The sequence below is a fragment of the Ostrinia nubilalis genome, chromosome 3 (genome assembly GCF_963855985.1).
Source record: "Ostrinia nubilalis chromosome 3, ilOstNubi1.1, whole genome shotgun sequence".
Taxonomy (NCBI): Eukaryota; Metazoa; Arthropoda; class Insecta; order Lepidoptera; family Crambidae; genus Ostrinia; species Ostrinia nubilalis.
The window spans coordinates 15,205,119-15,227,221 of record NC_087090.1 but is presented as its reverse complement, the minus strand read 5'-3'; the positions used below and the strand labels follow the sequence as shown (position 1 = coordinate 15,227,221).

The following is a 22,103-nucleotide window of genomic DNA, read 5'->3' as shown; positions in this document are numbered from 1 at the left end:
GTCGAGTAGAATATACAGTCCAATCATTTTTATCTACGATAAAAATTGACGAAGTTGTGGCTAAATTACCACAGAATAAGACAGAAAGAAAGTAAACTCATGCATGTACTTCGCTTTGCATACCTACGCTCGACCGTCGCGCTAGGGTTGTCTTGTTCTGGGTTACGTTTATTTATTTATACTTTTTTTTATCTCCGGCTGAAATTGCCGGAGTTCGGTTTCAAACAAAACAATTTCTTGAATATGAAATCAATAATGTATTTTTTTAAAGCAGGTGGTGGTAGTTTCTCGCTAATGTCTACGAGCAAACTTGTAGTATCCATACTTTATAGACGTTTATTTATGTACAAGGTTTTAAATTTACAAATGAAGTTAACATTTTACTGTAGTTTTTTTTCTTTTTTAAGTATTATTATTGTATTTTTTTTTAACTTTTTTTCCCTCTTATTGCTTTTTTTTTCTTTTTATTTTGTTTTAATATATACATAAATTTAAATACCTATCATATAAATACTTTATGTACACTAACATTTATGCACAAAATTTTACTTACGTAGTATTCTTTTAAATTATTTACAATACGTTGAACCATTTAACTTTTAATACTACGGAGGAAAGACAGTAATAGATATCCACGTATAGTTATGTAGTTGTACGTTATTATAGTAATAGTTTGCAAACAAATACACGAGAAGAAGTATGAAAAGGTACCTCTATGCAATTGGGTAGTTGACACCAATATCCAATGAATTAGGATGATGACTGGGTAATGAAATCGAAATTCTATTTAGTCCGTCAGACAGATAATAAAAAAATATTGGACACGTATTTTTTCATTTTTTTCAATATTATATTGAATTGAAATACTATACCTAGAGGGGCCGGCAAGTCATTTCCAGCCTCTGGCCTAGACGTAGTGGGGAAAGTATTATTTAATTTTCTTGAACTGCAATGATCCTCATTAAACATAAAAGGTAAGCAACGATTTAACAAAACATGTTTATTACAGTCAATGGTTTATCAACCTACCACAAAGTAACAAATGATTTCCTCAACCAATTTTGAAAAGTACCTACATACAGTGGTGTTACAGTCTAAGTTGAAAATCGGTTGAGCTAATTTAACGTTTTGTTGAAGGGTGATATGATGTTCACTAATTTTGTTTTTTAGCTTTCTGTATTATCTGTAGAAAATAGGGATGAAACGATACCATTGAGGTTGAAAACAAATTTGACGAGGTATCGCCTAAATGTGTGTTAGCAATTCTTTGGCGGGTCGATATAAATTTTACATTCAAAACTCATGATCGGTCAAAACCACTTTTGACTGCAAAAATCAGTCAAAAGTGGTTTCGCATGTTGGCAACACTGAGTGACGTCACGTTTTGTGGCGGGGCTCAGAGCGGCGCGCACGGCGCTGAACTCTTTTTGCTCGAGCCACCGAACGGGACGGACGGAACAGAATCGCGTAGTGCCTATTTTTGTGTCTAGTTCGAATTATAAGCAAGATAACGGTTTTAGTTTTATTTTAAGTGATTCTTTTGTTACCTGTAAATAATTATTAATTGTCGAATAAATCTCTAATGTTTTTCGTAGTTAAACGTTTTATTCTACCCTCAGTCCGGTAAAAGTTTATATCAGAAGCGGGCTACGAGTTTTCCTAACGCGCTCAAATAAGTTAAGATGGGAGGTAAAAGAAAACACAAAAATAGGCACCGAGATAGAAAAAAACGTGTCCGTTCGCCATCGCCAAGCACCAGCAGCACATCCACGAGCAGCGACAGCGAGCCGAGGACGCCGCCGCCCACCTCCAAGGCTCGGAAAAGGACAAAGGTATCGCACCCAAACGATACTGAAACTGTGAGTACAAATCATAATCCTACCTTACACAATATGATACCTGATTTTGACTCACTTACCGACAATGTTACGTCATGGCTAAAAGTGATAGAATCGTATGCGTCAACTTTTGCATGGACCGATAGTATGATTCAATATCAGGCATTAAATAAACTCAAAGGTTCGGCGAAAGTGTGGTATGAGTCTTTATTACGCAATGATCACACCTGGACTACTTGGTTATGGAAAGATTGGATGGAAAAATTATCCAGTACGTTTAGAGTGAAAAGGAATATGTTTGAATTACTCAAAGATATTATTGACCGTCGACCTGTCGAAAATCAGTCCCTATACGACTTCTTTTTTGAACAAAAGGCAAAAATAGATAGTTTGTGCTTAAACTTCTCGGAAGGCGACATAATTTCAATCATATTAGGAAATATTGGTGATAATAATATTACAGCCTCAGTTGAAGCTTGTAATTTCAAATCATGCGAAAGTTTAGCTGGATTTTTGCATAGTCGGACTTATAAATTGAAAACCAAACCAAACACTAACACTAATAGTAGCTCACGTGAGGTTATTTCTAACGCAAGGGTATATACTCAACCCACCAATATTATCACATCTCAACAAGCGTCAACTAACAGTAACGCATCTTCATCTTCGAATAGTCAGATGAATGCGAATCACACACAAACGCGTAAACCTTTAGAGTGTTACAATTGCGGGGGTAGTCATAAACGAATACATTGTTCTGTGAAATGTGAGTTCTGTGGCAAAAGAGGTCATTCGGAAGCTACTTGTTATCACAAAAAGAACTCAAAAATAGATAAATCGGAAAAAGTTGATAAGTCGGAAAAGCAGGAAACGAAGTTTGTACAGTCATCTAACTCAAAAAGCAAATTTTGTAAGAGGGTACATATAAACGGCTTAGATAACGATGCATTCATAGATACTGGAAGTAGTTGCTCAATTATATCGTCTCATTTAGTGGACGGGCAAAACATACAGAGAATTCCATTGACCGCACCTGTGACGCTGCAAGGATTTTCTAAAGATACTTTAAAAACGGTAACGGAAATAGTTCAAGTCGATCTTAGATTGGATTCTATAGAAATTAATAAAGTTGATATGTATATCCTTGACGAACTTTCTGGGTGCAACGTTTTGATTGGACGTAATGTTACAGAACGACCCGATTTAATGTATTCGCGAATAGGTAATAATCTAACATTTCAATATGCAAAAAGTTTTGAAGAATTTTGCAGCGTCATAGATGAGTCGATTGGGAGTTTTGATGCAGATTCACATCAACGCGAATTATTAGTACTTTTTGATAAATATCAGCAATGTATAGCCTCCACGATAGGTGAACTAGGTGAGGTTAGTGGACACGAAATGAATATCAATCTAAGCGACAATAAACCAGTTCAGTTTCGACCTTATAGGACAGCACACAATGATAGGAAAATCATTAGAGATATGGTAAATGAGCTATTAGAGAATGGGATAATTCGTGAAAGTAGGTCGGCCTATGCGAGCCCGGCGTTGCTTGTAAATAAAAAGAACGGCGAGAAACGTCTCTGTATAGACTACTGTGCGTTAAATAAAATCACTATTAAGGACAAATATCCGATGCCACGCATAGAGGATCTCATAGATAGGCTTCAGGGGTGTAGATTTTTTACTAGTCTGGACCTGAAAAAAGGGTACTATCAAATCAAAATGGCGGAGGAGTCCATTCACAAGACTGCCTTTATAACTGAAGATGGTCATTACGAATTTCTAAGACTCCCCTTTGGTTTGGTCAATGCACCATCATGTTTCCAGCAGATGATGAATAAAGTCATGGGAAACCTTAGATTTGGCAAAAGAGTACTATATTTAGACGATATATTGATAATAAGCGAAACGGCTGAGGAAAATTTAGCTTTACTCGAAAAAGTATTAAATATATTCAAGGATAACGGCCTCACTTTAAATCTAAAAAAATGCCATTTCCTTAAAACGGATATAGAGTTTCTCGGTTATAGAATTGATTCTGAGGGTTTGAAACCTAGTGAAAACAAACTGAAAGCCGTTAAAGAATTCCCTGTGCCTAGAAACGTCCATCAATTGCGACAGTTTCTTGGATTAATCAGTAACTTTCGTAAATTTATCAAAAATTGCGCCATGCTATCAAGTCCACTCACAAAGCTTTTAAAAAAGGATCAGTCTTGGGTATGGAACTCCGAAAAGGATACAGCGTTTTTAAACCTTAAAGCAGCTTTAACTTCACAAAATGTTTTGACTTTGTATGATCCGGAAAAAGAGTGTGTACTCTACACGGATGCTAGTCGTGAGGGCATTGCTGGTATCTTGATGCAGGTAACTGAAAATGGTGAAAAACCTATTCACTATTACAGTCGTCAAACTACAGAAGACGAGAAGAGATACCACTCTTTTGAACTCGAGCTTCTAGCTATTGTACAGTCTTTAGCAAAATTTCGACACTATTTACTAGGGGCCCATTTCCGTATTGTGACAGATTGTAGTGCAGTTCGCTATGCTTTGACCAAAAAAGACATTATTCCTTGAATTGCTAGGTGGGTTTTATCAACACAGGAATTTTCGTTCGATATTGTACACAGAGAGGGCACTCGCATGCAACATGTTGATGATCTAAGTAGAAATCCAGTTCCATCCGGGGAGAAATCTGAATCAGAGCTAATATTGTCGATAACAGAGGCAGATTGGTTATTGTCGGTTCAATTACAAGACCCACACATTGCACAACTTAGGGCGATCTTAGAGTCAGGCGAAGCGCACAATCATAAGGACATATTTAGCAAATACGAGCTGCTAGGTAATAAAGTATATAGACGAACGAGCCAAGGTCGTCGCTGGGTTGTCCCTAAAGCATGCATCTGGCAGATCATTAAATGTAACCACGACGACCTGGGCCATTTCTCGGTAGACAAAACTTTAGAGAGAATATCTTATCAATATTGGTTTTCTCGTATGCGACACACGGTAAAGAAATACATTAAAAATTGCATCAATTGCGTTTACTACAAGAGCAAGGGTGGTCCAAAGGAAGGCGAGCTTTACTCTTTACCTAAACATGCTCAACCCTTTCACACTCTACATTTGGATCACCTAGGCCCATTTGTAGAAACGCAAAAAGGTAATAAATATTTATTATTAGCTGTGGACGCATTTACTAAATTCGTCTTTATAACAGCAGTGCCGAGTACAGACAGTATTAATGTTATTTCTGAGCTTGAAAGTATATCAAAGATTTTCGGTAACCCTAGGCGATTCATCACAGATGCCGGTTCGGCATTTACGTCTAAATTATTTAAAGATTATTGCATTACAAGAAATATTAGGCTTCATACTATAGCTACTGGAATACCAAGATCAAACGGACAAGCCGAAAGGTTCAACAAAACTATTTTAGACTGTATGAAAACAATGGGGGCTGATTTAGATGAGGATTGTTGGGATACGTGTATAATTTCATTGCAACAAGCAATTAATAGTACTTTTCATAAAACGATAAAAGCAGTGCCCAGTGAAGTGATGTTCGGATACAGACTTCATACCAATAGTGACAGCTTAGGACCCGAGTCTAGTCTTGATATCGAGCGTACTGTGGACGTGACTGAGTTGCGCAAATCCGTGGTCAAAAATATTAGTGAAGGTGCTAAGTACCAGAAAGAAAGATTTGACCACAATCGAACTAAAGCCAGGAAATATGACGTAGGAGACTTAGTCTTAATAAAAATTCAAAGTCAAACTAATGATGGACGGAGTAAAAAGTTATTACCGGTATTCAAAGGTCCATTCCAAATAAAAAAAAAGTCTGGGTCATGATAGATACGAAGTGCATGATATGAGAGGTAGTGAAAGAAGCAATAGAGCCTATAACGGAGTGGCTGCGGCGGAAAACATTAAGCCTTGGATAAAAATTGATGGATGGAATATTGATTAAATTAGACGTGTTGGCAAGGTATTTATTAACTATTTTATGTACATAAAGGTCGAATCTTTTCATGAAATATTTTCCACTTTATTTTTATAAACTAACTAGGTGGTATTGAATAAAACATGTTCAATGATATTCATATTCCTAAATTATTTACATTAAATTATTTACACTAAATTATTTTACGTTAAATTATTTACATTAAATTATTTTATAATAAAGTATTTACATTAAATTATTTACATTAAAGTATTGACATTAAATTATTTACTTAAAGTTTAAGTAGTCTAGAAAATTTACACATAATTTTCTCTAAAGAACGCTCTAATTTATATTTTATTACTATTCTTGGTATAATTCAGTTATTTACTAGATAATCTAATGGACTATGTCTTGCTACCTAAAGTATAAGAGAGTGAGCTGAAGCAGTTATTGCCTAAGACTAAAGGAATAAACTGGAACAGGCACTACTCAAGGCAATAAGGTAGAATATAGACAAAGTAGTCAGCACAAAATTATCTAAGTATAAAGATAATCTGTTCGATTTGGACTATCTAGTAATCAACTAATACAAATATCTCTTACAGAGTTTCAGTAGTATCCTAAGATTAAAGGAACTGCTAGGAAAAATCTGTAAGGATTGTAAAACATTTATCATGATGGGCCGAGAACTCGCGCTTATTGACAACTGTTGCAGGTTGATCTTCGTCAGGTCTCACGTGTCAACACTTGGAGTTGGCTTACCTCATGCGGACGTGCCTGAGGACATGCACGATGCAGGAGGGCCGTGTTGGCAACACTGAGTGACGTCACGTTTTGTGGCGGGGCTCAGAGCGGCGCGCACGGCGCTGAACTCTTTTTGCTCGAGCCACCGAACGGGACGGACGGAACAGAATCGCGTAGTGCCTATTTTTGTGTCTAGTTCGAATTATAAGCAAGATAACGGTTTTAGTTTTATTTTAAGTGATTCTTTTGTTACCTGTAAATAATTATTAATTGTCGAATAAATCTCTAATGTTTTTCGTAGTTAAACGTTTGTTGGGAACCCAACAACGCGCGGGAGGAGACGTGCGGGCGGCGTACAATGACTAACGTCACCTCGGGCCGACAGCGTCATCATCGGCTGCGCTCGGCTCACACACTCGCCTTTTGGACACCACCGTCGACGCACGATTACCGCGTATCCTAGATAATTATTGTAAATTAGGCTGGCGAGAATACAGCACCTATTTTTATACAGTCCGCTATTTCATTTATTACTAATATTCGTTAGGACCCTAACAATGGTCCTTTAGGATATCGCCGTCTTATTTGCGAAAATATTATCGGGAATACCACTTCAAGAATTCCTTCAAAATTCAAGACCCTTCAATTTGGAGCTCTTCAGTGTGGACTTCAGCTACGCTAGATACCTGCGGGAGCCTTCATTATTCCCGCAAGGATACTACGCAAGCACCGCACGCGCCATACGCAGGTCATTTGGAGGACAGCGCGCGACGGACTTTGAACCCGCCACATATTCGAGTCGTCGTGTCATCAATATCGCACAGTCATTATCATTGTGACCTGTGCCAAGGATTTGTTGGAAGGTTTATAGAAGATACGTGAGTCGTTCCAATTTTTTCCTTAATTATCCCTCTTTTTCACAGCGTTTAAATTGCTAAAATTGAGCGAGTGCTTCCCAAATTATTTAAATTTTGCCTTTTCTTCTCTTTATAGCAATCTTTCGCGCTTCACGCTAGTTCATATTAATATTAATTACCACATTTAATCATTAAAATCACAATTATAATTAGTTACATTAAATAAAATCAATCATTGCACTTATTAACGCAGTGTATTTGCATTTCGTCTTCTTACGCATTTTTTCCTTTGCTTGTAGGCTAATAAGATAACGGAGCGGGCCGCTCGGCCGTCCTTATCTACGATCGCACAGCTGTTCTTTTGTTAACGCTCGCTGCCGGGTCATTAGCTCGCTGCACCTGTTTTATTACCTTTCCATTCATTGCATTTTATTGATAATTTTACAACTTCCGTCTTCCATTCATCTTTCTTTTCATTCATAATGGCTGACGACAAATTACTTAAGAAGCGTAGTTGTATGAAGGCTAAGCTGACGATCTTTAGTAATTATTTAAAGTTGCTTAAAAGTTCTGATGAACCAGGAAACTTGCAGTTAGTGGATTTAGAAAGTCGTTTGCAAAAATTTGAAAGCTTATACGCCAAATATGATGCGTTACAGTGCAACATCGAGGAGTTATCGGAAGACCAAGATGACGAGTGCCGGGAGCGTGAGCAGTTCGAAGACACGTATTACAAGCTGGTGGCAGAGGCGCGCGTCCTGCTGGGCGCTCGCCCGCGCCAGCATCGCGGGCTCCAGGGAGGAGCCGTGGCGAGTGACAGTGATGAACAGGCCAGTAGCTTTAAATCTAATTGCGTGAGATTGCCAAAGATTGAATTGCCAGTTTTTCACGGGAACTATCAACACTGGCTCGAATTTAGGGATACTTTCATATCATTAATTCATTCCAGAACCGACATAGATAACATCAATAAACTCCATTATCTTCGTGCATCTTTGAAAGGTAGTGCTTCTCTTGTTATTGATAATTTAGATGTACGTGCAGACAATTACGAGTCTGCCTGGAAGTTAGTTTGCGATAGGTTTGATAACAAAAGACTGCTCGTAAATAACCACGTCCAGGCCTTATTTAACGTCAAGCACTTACAGACTGAGTCTTGTACAGGAATTCGTCATCTTATAGATTTAACAAATAAAAATCTTAGAGCATTGTCCACTTTGGGTCAGCCTACCCAGCATTGGGACACACTCATCATCCATATGATGGCAGAAAAACTAGATTCAATAACGCATAGGCAATGGGAGGAGCATAGAAATACATTAACGAATTTTCCTTCATTAGATATATTTATACAGTTTTTAAGTAACAGAGCAGATTTATTGGAAACATTGCAAGAAAACAAAAATAATAATACAAATAAAATAGAAAGTTCTAAAACTAATTCTTACTTACAAACTACAAATTATAAACAAAATAACTACAATACTAATAATAATAATAACAAAAAAGAGACAAAAACAAATAATAATAATTTCAAAAAATCATATCTGTGCACTATTTGTAAACAGAATCATTTCTTATTCAATTGTGAATCATTTCGTGCTCTTCCTATTGAAACCCGTATCCAAAAGGCGTCAGACGCCAAAGTTTGTTTAAATTGTCTTAGACCAGGTCATGTAGAAAATAAATGCAGTCTTGTGCCTTGTAAATATTGCAAACAAAAGCATAACACTCTTTTGCATTTACATGAATCAAACCCCACGCCTGGACCTTCTGTCCCAATTAATACTTTTGCAAATTCCACCGACATTAATAAGCAGATGACTACTCCGCCACATGTTTTGCTTTCCACAGCGATGGTGAAGGTGCTGGACAGCAAGGGCGCCGTGCACCAGGCTCGAGTGCTGCTCGACAATGGTAGCACGGCGAACTTCGTCACGCAGTCATTATGCGGTAAGCTGGGTTTGTCTCAACGGAGTGCTAGCGCCACGGTAACGGGAATAAATAACAACACTTCATTTAGCACACAATCTTGCAGCCTAACTATTATGTCGATTCACGATGATAGTTTCAAAGTTACTCTTGACTGTCATATTTTACCCCAAATAACTAAATCTTTACCTTCTTCATTCATTAATATTGATCATATTAACCTTCCATTGGGAATTCATTTAGCTGACCCGTCTTTTAACATACCTTCAGCGATCGACATATTGGTCGGCGCCGATGTTTTCTGGTCAGTCTTATGCAATAATTTCATTGATTTAGGAAAAAACCAACCTAAACTTTACGAAACCAAACTGGGTTGGCTGGTGTCAGGGTATGTTACCCGCCTTAAGGCACAACAATCTTCTCCTGTTTGTCATTTTATCAACCAACAATCTGACCCCGACTTAACTCGATTCTGGGAGCTTGATAGTGTATCTGTCGAGCATGCCCTGTCTTCTGAGGAACGTAGTTGTGAGCAGCATTTTTTAGAAAATACCTCTCGTAAAGATGACGGGCGCTTTGTGGTCAAAATGCCGCTGAAGCAAGATCCTTCAGTCTTAGGCGACTCTTTTCAAAAAGCTAAAGTCCGTTTCTTATCTTTAGAGAAAAAATTTGCTCGTGAGCCCAAATTCAAAGCAAAATACGTGGATTTCTTAAATGAATACGAGTCTTTGGGTCACATGACACTTAATAGGGAGCCTTCACCCAACCCTCTTCAAAATATTAATTATTTTTTGCCTCATCACGGTGTCATTCGTGAAGAGAGCCTTACAACGAAGCTCCGTACTGTATTTGACGCTTCAGCCGCAACCAGTACTGGTGTGTCACTAAACGACATCCAGATGATAGGCCCCACAGTACAGGAAGATTTGACCTCCATATTGTTTCGCTTTCGCCAACATAAATATGTTGTAACTGGCGATATCGAAAAAATGTATAGAGCGATTGAACTACATCCTAGTCAACGCTCTCTTCAACAGATTCTTTTTAGATCAGACCCTTCAAAACCCATTCAAACATACACACTCAATACATTGACCTATGGGACATCATCAGCTCCATATTTGGCCACCAAGTGCTTAGTAAGTTTAGCACATACAGCTCAGGATAGTGACGTCAAAAAATCGATTGAACGAGATTTTTATGTCGACGATTACTTGGGGGGAGGAGCAACAAAAGAAAAAACAATAAAAACTTGTAAAGGGGTAATATCAACTTTAAAATCAGCTCAATTTAATTTAAGAAAATTCAAATCAAATGACAACACAATTTTAAAAGAGATTTCAGAATTAAAAACACAAAACAATGATAATAATAAATTAGAATTTGCAGATATAAATAAAAACATTTCATCTAAAACTCTTGGTTTACATTGGAATTGCTATAAAGATACTCTTTCTTATTCAATAAATATAGAAACATGCAAAAAACTTACAAAACGACACATATTATCTGTCATCAGTCAGATCTTCGACCCTCTGGGTCTTGTCAGTCCGTGCATTATTGAGGCCAAGATCATTATGCAGAGGTTATGGGTGGATAAATATGACTGGGATGATGATGTCTCGTCGGAAATAAAAGAGTTGTGGAGTTCATTTTCGTCTACTCTACCTTATCTCAACAATTTAAAAATCCCTCGTTGGATTCTTAGCGACGGCTCTGATCATTATGAAATCCACGTATTTTCAGACGCATCAGAACGAGCTTACGGCGCTTGTTTGTATGTTCGTTCTGTGAGTCATTCAGGGTCCGTCACAGTTCACCTTTTGACGTCAAAGAGTAAGGTAGCGCCTATCAAGCCAACTACGATGCCGCGTCTTGAGCTTTGTGGAGCCTTATTAGCCACAAGATTGTGCAGTAAAGTGTTGGCTGCCTTAAGTATTCCTATTGACAGTTGCATGTTTTGGTGTGACTCTACTATTGTGTTAGGGTGGTTAAAAACTCCACCTCTTCAACTTAAAAATTTCGTCCGCAATCGTGTCAACGAAATTCAGGAAAGTACGAGTAGTTACACGTGGCGCTACGTACCTTCTAAGGACAATCCGGCGGATCATGTTTCTCGGGGGCTGAAGGCCGATTCCATCTGCTTTTCTTCTCTTTGGTGGACAGGTCCTAGCTTTTTATTAAAAGACGAGACAGACTGGCCAAAAAATCCTAATAACAGATATGATGAGAAACATGATCTACCCGAATTAGTCGCTTGTTCAATTGATCTCAATCTCAATTCTGATTCAAATTCTGACCCCATCTCTGAATTAATAAAAAACAAATCAAATTTTACATATTTACAAAGATCAATGGCATATTTACAAAGATTCATTTATAATTGCAAAAATAAAAATAATAAATTAAATGGTTACTTAACTGTACAAGAGCTTAACAATTCGTTAAATGTTATCATACACAAGGCACAGATGGAAATGTTTCCTTCTGAATATGGCATTCTAAAGTCAGGAAAAGCACTTCCTGTCAAAAACCGTCTTATCTCGTTATCCCCATTTTTAGACAAAAATGACATTATTAGAGTTGGTGGGAGAATACAAAATTCCCCATACAGCTTCGATACTAAACATCCCATTTTATTATGTTCTAAACATCATTTTACAAAAGTTCTTTTTAATTATTTTCATTTAAAGTTTATACATGCTGGTCCACAGCTTCTTTTAGCCAACATTAGGCAAACTTATTGGCCATTAGGTGGCAGAAACCTAGCCAAGGCCACAGTTCATAAATGTGTTCGGTGTTGCAGATTCAAGGCAGATACTATCCAACCAATCATGGGACAGCTGCCAGCATCTCGAACTGAGTTAGAGTACCCTTTTTTGCATTGTTGCGTTGATTACGCAGGTCCAGTGTTGATAGCAGACCGTAGCGGTCGTGGATGTCGACTCATCAAGTCATATTTGGCAATTTTCATTTGTAGTTCGATTAAAGCCTGTCATATTGAACTCGTTACGGCTCTGTCTTCTGACGCTTACTTAGCTGCTTTGAACCGCTTTATATCTCGCAGGGGAAAGCCCCAGAGCATTACTTCCGATAACGGGACGAATTTTGTAGGCACTTACAATGAACTGTCGAGATTCTTGGTTCAGTCTGACCTTGAAAGCCGTGTGGCTCAGGAGGGCATCGAATTCAAATTCGTTCCCCCACATAGTCCTCATTTTAACGGTCTGGCAGAAGCAGCGGTCAAATCAACCAAATACCACCTTAGACGCTTGCTACAGACAACCAACTTCACGTTCGAAGAGATGGCTACATGCCTCGCTCAAATTGAGGCCGTTTTAAACTCCCGTCCACTCACTCCTCTCTCTTCAGACCCCAATGACCTTTCTGTCCTTACTCCTGCCCATTTTCTTATTGGACGATCACTGTCTTTTGTGCCTCATCCACAGATCCCGGAGGAGACCAACATCAACCGGCTGCAGCGCTTCAAGAGAATAGAGCTCATAAAGCAGCACTTTTGGAGACGCTTCTCCTTGGAGTATGTGGCTCTGTTACAGCAGAAGGTGAAGTGGCAGTCATCGAAGGCAGAACCAAAGATTGGCGCTCTTGTGCTCATCAAAGATAGAGCTCTTCCACCACTGCTCTGGTCTATGGGCCGAGTCATCAAGCTCTATCCTGGCACCGATAATGTGTCTAGAGTCGCTGAGCTCAAGACGAAGGGTGGCACCATTAGAAGAGCCCTCATTAATTTGTGCCCTCTTCCAGATTGTTGAAGTCTTCTCGTCTTCAGACTTCAAGCCGGGGAGCATGTTGGGAACCCAACAACGCGCGGGAGGAGACGTGCGGGCGGCGTACAATGACTAACGTCACCTCGGGCCGACAGCGTCATCATCGGCTGCGCTCGGCTCACACACTCGCCTTTTGGACACCACCGTCGACGCACGATTACCGCGTATCCTAGATAATTATTGTAAATTAGGCTGGCGAGAATACAGCACCTATTTTTATACAGTCCGCTATTTCATTTATTACTAATATTCGTTAGGACCCTAACACGTTTTATTCTACCCTCAGTCCGGTAAAAGTTTACACGCATAATATAAAATTTTACCAATCTGACGAAATACTTACAAAGTGTTATGATTAGTGAAAATTATTACTTGGGAATCATCAAAAATGTGTTAAAAAACCATTTTAGTGTAACATTTTTGTGATTTGTGCATACAAAATGGTCACACCTGCCTTAGGAACTACTTTTAAGAAATCTAGGTATTCGTCAGGTAAAAGATTAAGTAGATTTTCAATTTGTTCAGTCGGTTAAAAAAAATTTTTGCACTCAAAAGTGGTTTAGACTAACGCGCTTAGTCAAAACCACTTGACTGGAACAATCAGTCAGAAGTGATATTGACCAAAGGCATCAGTCAAAACCAATTTTGACTCATTTTTGCAGTCAAAAGTGGTTTTGACCGATTATGAGTTTTGACTGCAACATAGATAAGCTCTTATCATCGCCGTCAGACGATGGCGACTTATCAGTATGGATTTGCGGCCGAACAAAATAACATTATTTGGGACCGCATCAAAAACATGGACGCCAGTGAGCCAGACATCAAGTTTTTCAACTCGAAACCTGGTAACAGCAGTCAGTAAGTACATTTATCTGTCGAAAAACATAACCCTCCTTCTGGCGCAGTCGGGTAAAAAAAGTTGTCTGTTTGAAACGTAAAGTCTATACAAGTTAGCTTCCATATAATATGTACATATGAACCGATTTTGATTTAGTTCTTTAAATTAAAGGTGACTTGATCAAAAATTATATTAGCTTTGTTCCGTGATTTTTAATCAGTTTTCTTACGCTGTGTTGCCATCTTACTTTATCTATATATTACAAACGTCAAAACTAAGTTTTTTTTACAAAATCAGGTTACGGTTAAAATAAAGTGGTGTAACTCGGCCTTAATGTTATGTTTATAAAGTAAAGCAGGAAAATGTAAAACTAATCGTTCAAAAAATTTAATAACTAGCCCATATTATGTTTTCTCGGAGTGGTAGTAGGGCAAGCTATATTTGGGACGTGTATAAGCGCCCTGGAAACGGCCTATGTACTGAATAAACTATTTGATTTTTTTTATGCATAACAAGGTAGGTATTTGACCACAATCGCACCTGATGTTAAGTGGGATGCAGTCTAGGATGGTACATATCTGCCCTGTAAGTGCCTATTCACTCTCGCCTTGAAAAGGCCCGGATTATAGTTTTCGGGAAAGACAGCAGCAGACAACGAATTCAGGTCCCTAGCTATTCGCATTATAAAAGAGTCATCGAAACGCTTAGTGCGAGCTGGTGGATTTGTACAAAAATTTGTGACTGTGGGCTAATCGGTTTACGATGTGGCTTTTCAGGAATGTAGAGCCCACTGTTGAGGAGCCCAGTCCACATCGAAGGATGCCACAGTATTCCCCGGAGTCTTTATATTACGACATGTCCGGTGAAAAGTACCTTCTCATTTTCAACCATTTCAAGTACCAGTGCACTAGATATTTCAGGTAAGTTTTTTTTTCAAACCCAATGACCATAAACCAATTTAATAAATAAATCTTTGGACAATTTCACACAGCGCCAGCTAGCCCTAAAGTAAGCAACTTATATGCTTGTGTTAAGAGTGCTAGCTTAACGGATATACTACTTATATACTTTTTTTAAATACATACATATTATACGTAATACGTAATTACAAAAGTGCCACTAGTGGTCTTTTTTAATTTTTGATACGTAGTAGTATCATTTGGCTGAAACGATACATAGTAACACCCAGACCCGTGACAGAAACTACAATTCATCATTTCAATTTCTGCCCGGCCGGGAATCGAATTTGGGACTCGGCATAGTAGTCCGTTCTGAACCACTACACCAAACGGCCGACTAATTACAAACAATGCTATCCTACTAATATCCTTCCTACTCCTACTAATATACAGGGTGATTTGGAATTAGAACATAACCTGGTAAGGGGTTAGGACTAACTGAATAAAATATTTTTGATTTTGATTTGATTTTTCAGATTTAAGACCCCCAAACCCCGCAACGGTACCGACCAAGACGTGAAAGTTTTAAAGGGTCTATTCAGCAGCCTAGGGTTCAAAGTTCTCACTTATAACGACTACACACACGATCAAATTATTAGGACTATTGGTACAAGTAAGTTTTTTCGCACCTATTACAATACAACTTCTTCTTTTTGTCGTGTCGACAACAAACCTACACTGTGTCAGCCCAAAACTCTGCAACTGCCAAACGACAAACGAGGCGGCGCGGGTGCGGGACAGAAGCGGCGCAAACGCGGGCCCTATTTTTTGTATTACTATGGCGGCCATATTAGCATGACACACTGGACGCAGGGCGGTAGCAGCGCGTTGAAAGCGATTTCGAATATTTAAATTTTTGACAACCGCCCGCGTTGCAACTGCTTTGAAACTGCGCTGCTTTTAGTGTGCCTCAGCCGCGCTGCAACTGACCCGCACTGCTTCTGACCCGCGTTTGGTCTGTGGAAGCCTTAAATCTTCCTGCGTGCAGTGTGCTTACCATGAGTTTACGTTAGGTGTGCCTGTGCTCGATAGCAAGTACGTCAAAAAAATCTATGAATAGTTTAATTCTTGAAAGTAGATTTGACATACATTTAATGACATTTTTAACGTACTTGCTAGCGAGGACACCTAACGTAAACTCGTGGTAACCACATTTATTTGGGCACGCAGGGCACGACATCTACCTATACAACTATTTTGTATTATTTTCTAAAGTGTTTAATCTAATATTAAGAGGAAACACCAGGGCCATTTTCCCATACAAACATAAGTAGGTACTCCCCTGTTTTCTCTCTGGATAATACCGGTAGTCTTTTTTTCTTGAGTACCTATCTATGGTTACTAATAGCATGTCCCTGTGATTTCCTTTTTCTCATAAATTAATTTACTAAAAAACATTCATAAACGTTCAAAAACTTTTAAAAATGACCGGATTTTTCGCTGAATTCAAACATCCAGAAAACAAAATGAACACATAGAAAGAAACACAGCTCAAGCCCAATTTTAATTTTTATATAAAAAAGATTAGATTAAGATTTTGGAGAAAGAATCAGAGGAACAAATTGATGACTTTTTGTAATTTTAATGTGTAGTGCAGTCCAAGCTGCAGTCGTCTCTGTCGTGCTTTATGGGGGGGAGGCTTGAGGCTTGCACGACAGCAATAGATTTTAGAAATACTTATTTTTCATTTCGCCTTAATTTTTCCTCTAAATGCTTCAACCACACCAACGTGTGCAGATCGCCATCGCCGGCGCGATCATAGGTCAATGACAGGTCGCGCGGATTGTCCATGGGTCGCGCAACCTGTGATTGACCTATGATGAAGTTAAACGAATAGTCCTAAAGTTCCTTCTTACAATAAATTATAAAGAAACCGAAAGCTTGCTAATCAACTAACATAGGCGAAATCACATCTAACACACTCACATCCCACCATGCACATTCACCACACTCAACAACACTTACACTCCACATTACATACCCACAACTCCTGTGCTCGTTTGCACCACAAACATGAATTTATTATTTTAGCTTATTATTTATTGTCCGTTAACCTTAATAATTGTAAACTTACTTTAAACTCTTCCGTTGATTCACTTAACTTACATTACTTTCATCACCCTGGAGGAATCACTGTCATCTAAGATACAGGTTTAATCCTAGTTTAGTTGGCAGGGACATACTTAAGATTAACACGATTGTCAATCGTAGTTTAAGTAATTAATACATCGTACAATATTGTAAATCGTCATCTTCTTGGTTATTAAATAAAAAATAAAAAAAATGATGGCGCCGCGTTGGTGTGGTTGAAGCTTTGGTGTAAAATTATCATTGTATTTCCAGTTTCCAAGCAAGATCATAGCTTGACGTCATGCCTGGCCGTGGCCATCATGACTCATGGCGACAAGAACGGGGAGCTGTTCGCAGCAGACAGGCCCTACCAGCTGAAAGATATCACCAACATGTTCGAAGGTGGAGACGCTTCACTCGTCAACAAGCCTAAAATTTTCTTCATTCAGGTCAGTCCTCAATAATTTACAGTTATAGTTGAATCTAGCTAAACACTGGGATCTAAGTTGATGAATTCGTGCTATTTCCCAAAATTTGGTTTTCCATCCAATTATGATAATTATGAGTGTGTCTATAGTGAGTTGTAGTCCTTGCGTCTTTGGCCATAGAATGTAATTTTTTTCTCCCATACACTCACAAAACTAGATAGGTTTGTAAGTGTATCAAACTAAATAAATGAAAGGTATAAAAAAAAGAAAACCAAACATAGTCAAAACATAAAAAGGCAATGCCTTATATTCACAAAGATGATGGATATACGGCATTGCTGAATGGGTCACCTGATGGAAAGTGATGATTTTCATTTCGTTAAAATTCGTTTCAGGCACCGCCCGCGACCTTCACCAGATCGTCGGTCCACCTAGTGGGAGGCCTGCCGATACTACCAGCATTATTACTTTTCCACAAATACATGAAAAATTCTCGACAGCTGCAGCACCAGCTAAAGGTTTCATTTGATATTTCCAGGCATGTCGAGGGGAATTGGCGGATCCTGGCAGAACGATCCAGTTCGATGGAGACGAAGATAACACACTCCATGTGCCTACACACATTGATTTCCTTGTGGCGTGTTCCACGGTAGAAGGTAAAATCTGACAAGTTTTTGGTGGTTTAGATTAAATTTCTGCGTACTATGTGCCCTGCCCATTGCCACTTCAGCTCGCTAATCCGTCGGGCTATGTCAGCGACTTTAGTTCGTTTACGGATTTCCTCATTTCTGATTCGATCTCGTAAAGAAACACCGAGCATAGCCCTCTCCATAGCACGCAGAACTGACGGCCGATGGGGCAGCAAGGTTCTGGAATGGAGGCCGCGTACCGGAAAATGCAGCGTGGGATGTCCACCCACAAGGTGGACCGACGACATCATAAAGGTTTAAATTTAACTTCGAAAGTTCTGAGCTCAAAGGGCATTTGATTGCAGTCTGGTAATGTATACAGTCGGCTACCAAACGTGAAATAAAAGAGGTCCAACAATACGTACATAGCTTAGATACATGCTATGTTTTGTTGATCTCCTTGAGTTGATGGACTATTGAGTTGATGAGGGTAGTAAATTAGTAACTTTTAAGGTCATAGGACACTTATCAACCCTGAATGGGATAAACACCGTATCACCTTTCGCGAGGCGAGACGTTTAGATCGGTGCAGATACGTGTGCGTTGCAGTACGGAGTTTCATACAAAAAATACTACGAAGATACGGTTACGATACGTTTCCGGGTTGATGTGTGTTTCGTCCTTTAAGTTTAAAGATTTTTAGTTACAAAAGACTCACAGACGACGCTAACGTATATTACACGCTTTCAGATCACATATCTTGGCGAGACATCGGCGGCTCTTGGTTCTTCCAAGAACTTTGCGAGGTGATAAGGACCCACCACGAGCAGATGGATCTTCTTCACATGCTCACCCTGGTCACCAGGAATGTGGCGTTAGGTCATTCGTCAAACGTGCCAAAAGACGCTAAGTTTGACAAGAAGAAACAGACACCGGAGACGAGATTTACTTTGACAAAGCTATTGCGATTTAGCACTTATTAGCATAGTTTAAAAGAAAAAGGGAAGACAAAATACATAACATAACATACATCAGAAAATTACGTACTAGTACAGTCAGCGTCAAATAGTTCATGGCCGAAGAGGTCCAAAGTGGCCAAAAAGTTGATAACACAGCCTTATTCTTATTTAAATGAAATCAAATCAAAAATATTTTATTCAATTTAGACCACAGGTGGCACTTATGAACGTCAAAATATCTATATCTATACTAATATTATAAATGCGAAAGTAATTCTGTCTGTCTGCCTGTCTCTCTTTCACGCCTAAACCACTGAACCGATTTTGATGAAATTTGGCATAGAGATAATTTGAGTCCCGGGAAAGGACATAGGATAGTTTTTATCCCGGTTTTTGAAACAGGAACGCGCGTGTTAAAGTTTTTCTGTGACAGACAAAATTACACGCGGGCGAAGCCGCGAGCGGAAAGCTAGTGGTAGTAAATAAAAAAAAGGTAGCCCTTATCATATGGGGCACTTTACATGTCGCCTTATCTTTTGGGCCCTATCATTTATTGTAACGAAGCTGCGAAGACGTGTTGCGAAATTTTGGGCTACTTTGGGTGTCCATCTATGTATTTGATGTTGACTGCACAGTCAAAGATAAGATTTAGTTGCAGACTACCTAATTGTAACATTTTATAAAACTAAAAAAAAAATATTAAAATTTTAACTGAATATTTTTTTTTGAAATGCACTGCAGATTTTTTTACACTTTAATTAACTGTAGAAACGTGTGACGAGTGACATTATGACGTGATATTCTCCAACCCTTGATATGGGATTAAAAGTCGTGTCACATTCTTTCGTAACTCCCGTTACGTCAGGCTTCTTTAGACCCAGAGTCTACTGAGAAGGGCGATTTTAGTCGGTTGCTGCAGCTATAATATTATTATGTTTTTTAACTTATTATTAACTGTATACAGGTGTCCCAAAAAGAGCGTGCGAAACTTAAGAAGATGATAGACTACCATATTCTATACAAAATGTCTAGAATGTTTGCTCAATGTTGATTTAATCGATTTCCTCATAATGGGAACATGTAAGACAAAAATTAAAATTTCTAATATTACAGACTTCTAGAACAGATGCCTCGAAAACTATACTAGATATAGAAAAACTTGACATGTCACCGGTAGCAAATTTAATAAGCTTTCTTTTTGGTTCATAACAGTCATGTCACTAGGACGTATAGTTTCCGAGGATTAAGCTAAAAACTGAAAAATAGTACATTTAAACCCCCCTCTCCCCACGGACTCAAGGGCTAAGGGCGGGAACCGGGGACTTTTGCTATGTTTACCTCCTAACTAGTCTAAATAAAGTCCCGAGGTCAGAAATTGTGTTCCGCGCATTTCCCTATTTATTGACTGGACTATGTGTGAACCAGGAACAGTGTAAACTTGATGGTTTTTTTAAATGACATTTTTATTTTAAATGAGACAGCAAATAAGGAAATAAAATCCATCTAACAACTTGCCAGTGTTGCCAGTCAGTACTGAATAATGCGGTTGAACAATGAGCTTGGATTATGGTCAAAGTGGCGCAAAATAATGTTTTTATAATAAACATTATTCTTTAAAATGATCATCATTTTAGCCACAGGACGTCCACGGATGAACTTATGGCTCACCCAATGATTATTATAATTTACTACATAATATTGTCCGGTTGGTAGGTTTTATAAGTTCTTTAATAAGGACGACAAATTAAAAACTTAGTATTAATTGTGACATAGATAATATGTTTATCAGTATACCTACTGTATAATCAGAATTGTATTATTTTTAATTTATTAAAAACTAAATTGTATTACGAATAATTGTAACTTATTTCAAAATTAAATAAGTGGGTGTTTGTTTTTGTTTTTCGTGTCTTTTTCATCCATAGATGTTTCCAATAAAACACTTAAATCACTTACAAACGGTCCTTTATTTTGTCCTTTTTGAGCCTTAGCTGTATTTAAGATAAATGTTATCGGAAAATCTATGGAGGTCTATTTAACTATTTTTTTTCTTAATTAAATGACTCATTTCAGTCTGCTATTTCTTATTATGATCTCGAAGACAGTATTGTTGCTGAGCCTAGAATGGTAGAAAAAGATTGCATAAAAACCTTTTGGCCTCATTTTTTATAGTCATTTTTGAGGATTTTAATATTCAATATACAAGGTTAGTAGACGGTGAGCATGTAATACTCGCTGCCTTATTAACGTAGCTCATACCTACGCCACGTCTTTTATTATTCCCACGACGCTGCAAAATTTGACATGGCAACATTCTGGCCAAATTGAAGTATCGACTCTCGGAAATGGAGCGAAAATTTCAGATTTATCGGCATAAGATTTGAGTACCAAAATCTTGGTGTTTTAATTCGAAAAGGAAACTTTGAGTAAAACACAGCGCATTGAAAACAATCGAAAATTCAAAAAAACAATTACCTACATACAAAAAGTATGTAGCTTTCATAATTAAGATCCTATGTGGCCGGATTCGTAGGTACTCTCAAAATGGCTCTACCAGTGTTTGGCTCACCCGCTTCCGATATTCGCGCATTTAACACTTCACTACACTTTAGAATACATAACTTTTTTAAAAAAATATAACCGACTTCAAAATTCAAATGCGTGAACACAAAAAAAAACTAAAATTTAAAAAATTTTGATAATACTTATTCAACAAAAAAATAATCGTTCAAATTGATTCATAATCGGCGGAGATATTGCGTATAAAAAAGTTCATCCCCAATTTTCCACCCTTGGGGGTTGTTTTTTTATTATTAAATTTAAATGGGACCACCCTTGAGGTATTACCTATACGCCGAAAAAAGATTTGTTCAAATTGGCTTGGTCCATAATTGGCGGAGTTATCGCGTAACAAACATAGAAAAAAAAAACATACGGGTCGAATTGAGAACTGGCTTTACAAATGGTTTCAATATTTATCTTAAAATTTTGTTGTTATTTTTTTTAAAAACATGTCAACTGTACCATGTCACATTTTAGTAAAAATTACAGTGTTATTTACAAACTACCAATTCTATGGGTGTTTGTAATTCAAAGTTTCCGCCAC

General features: G+C 38.1%; 2 protein-coding genes and 2 long non-coding RNA genes across 5 annotated transcripts in view; 3 read left to right on the top strand and 1 right to left on the bottom strand.

Annotated features, from left to right (window-relative positions):
- The window catches only part of LOC135088051 (pseudouridylate synthase RPUSD2-like), a 521,604-nt gene that overhangs the window by 477,307 nt on the left and 22,194 nt on the right, over positions 1-22,103 (bottom strand). The window lies entirely within an intron of this gene.
- On the top strand, positions 1,436-6,837 carry LOC135088033 (uncharacterized). The gene is made up of 2 exons (XR_010260945.1): positions 1,436-1,859; positions 6,509-6,837. It is a non-coding gene; the product is annotated as an uncharacterized LOC135088033 (long non-coding RNA).
- Positions 6,851-13,337, top strand: LOC135088032 (uncharacterized). Its single transcript, XR_010260944.1, has 2 exons — positions 6,851-9,347; positions 12,776-13,337. It is a non-coding gene; the product is annotated as an uncharacterized LOC135088032 (long non-coding RNA).
- LOC135088031 (caspase-1-like) lies at positions 13,856-20,890 on the top strand. The gene is made up of 6 exons (XM_063982913.1): positions 13,856-13,972; positions 14,729-14,872; positions 15,388-15,524; positions 17,255-17,430; positions 17,948-18,065; positions 18,789-20,890. Exons 1-6 carry the CDS (start codon positions 13,914-13,916, stop codon positions 19,019-19,021), a joined length of 867 nt encoding a protein of 288 aa, XP_063838983.1. The 5' UTR covers positions 13,856-13,913; the 3' UTR covers positions 19,022-20,890.

Coding starts and splice junctions, on each gene's coding strand:
- LOC135088031 (XM_063982913.1), top strand. CDS start 13,914: ATGGACGCCAGTGAGCCAGACATCAAGTTTTTCAACTCGAAACCTGGT. Junction 13,973..14,728: donor AAACCTGGTAACAGCAGTCA/GTAAGTACATTT, acceptor GTGGCTTTTCAG/GAATGTAGAGCCCACTGTTG. Junction 15,525..17,254: donor TATTAGGACTATTGGTACAA/GTAAGTTTTTTC, acceptor TTGTATTTCCAG/TTTCCAAGCAAGATCATAGC.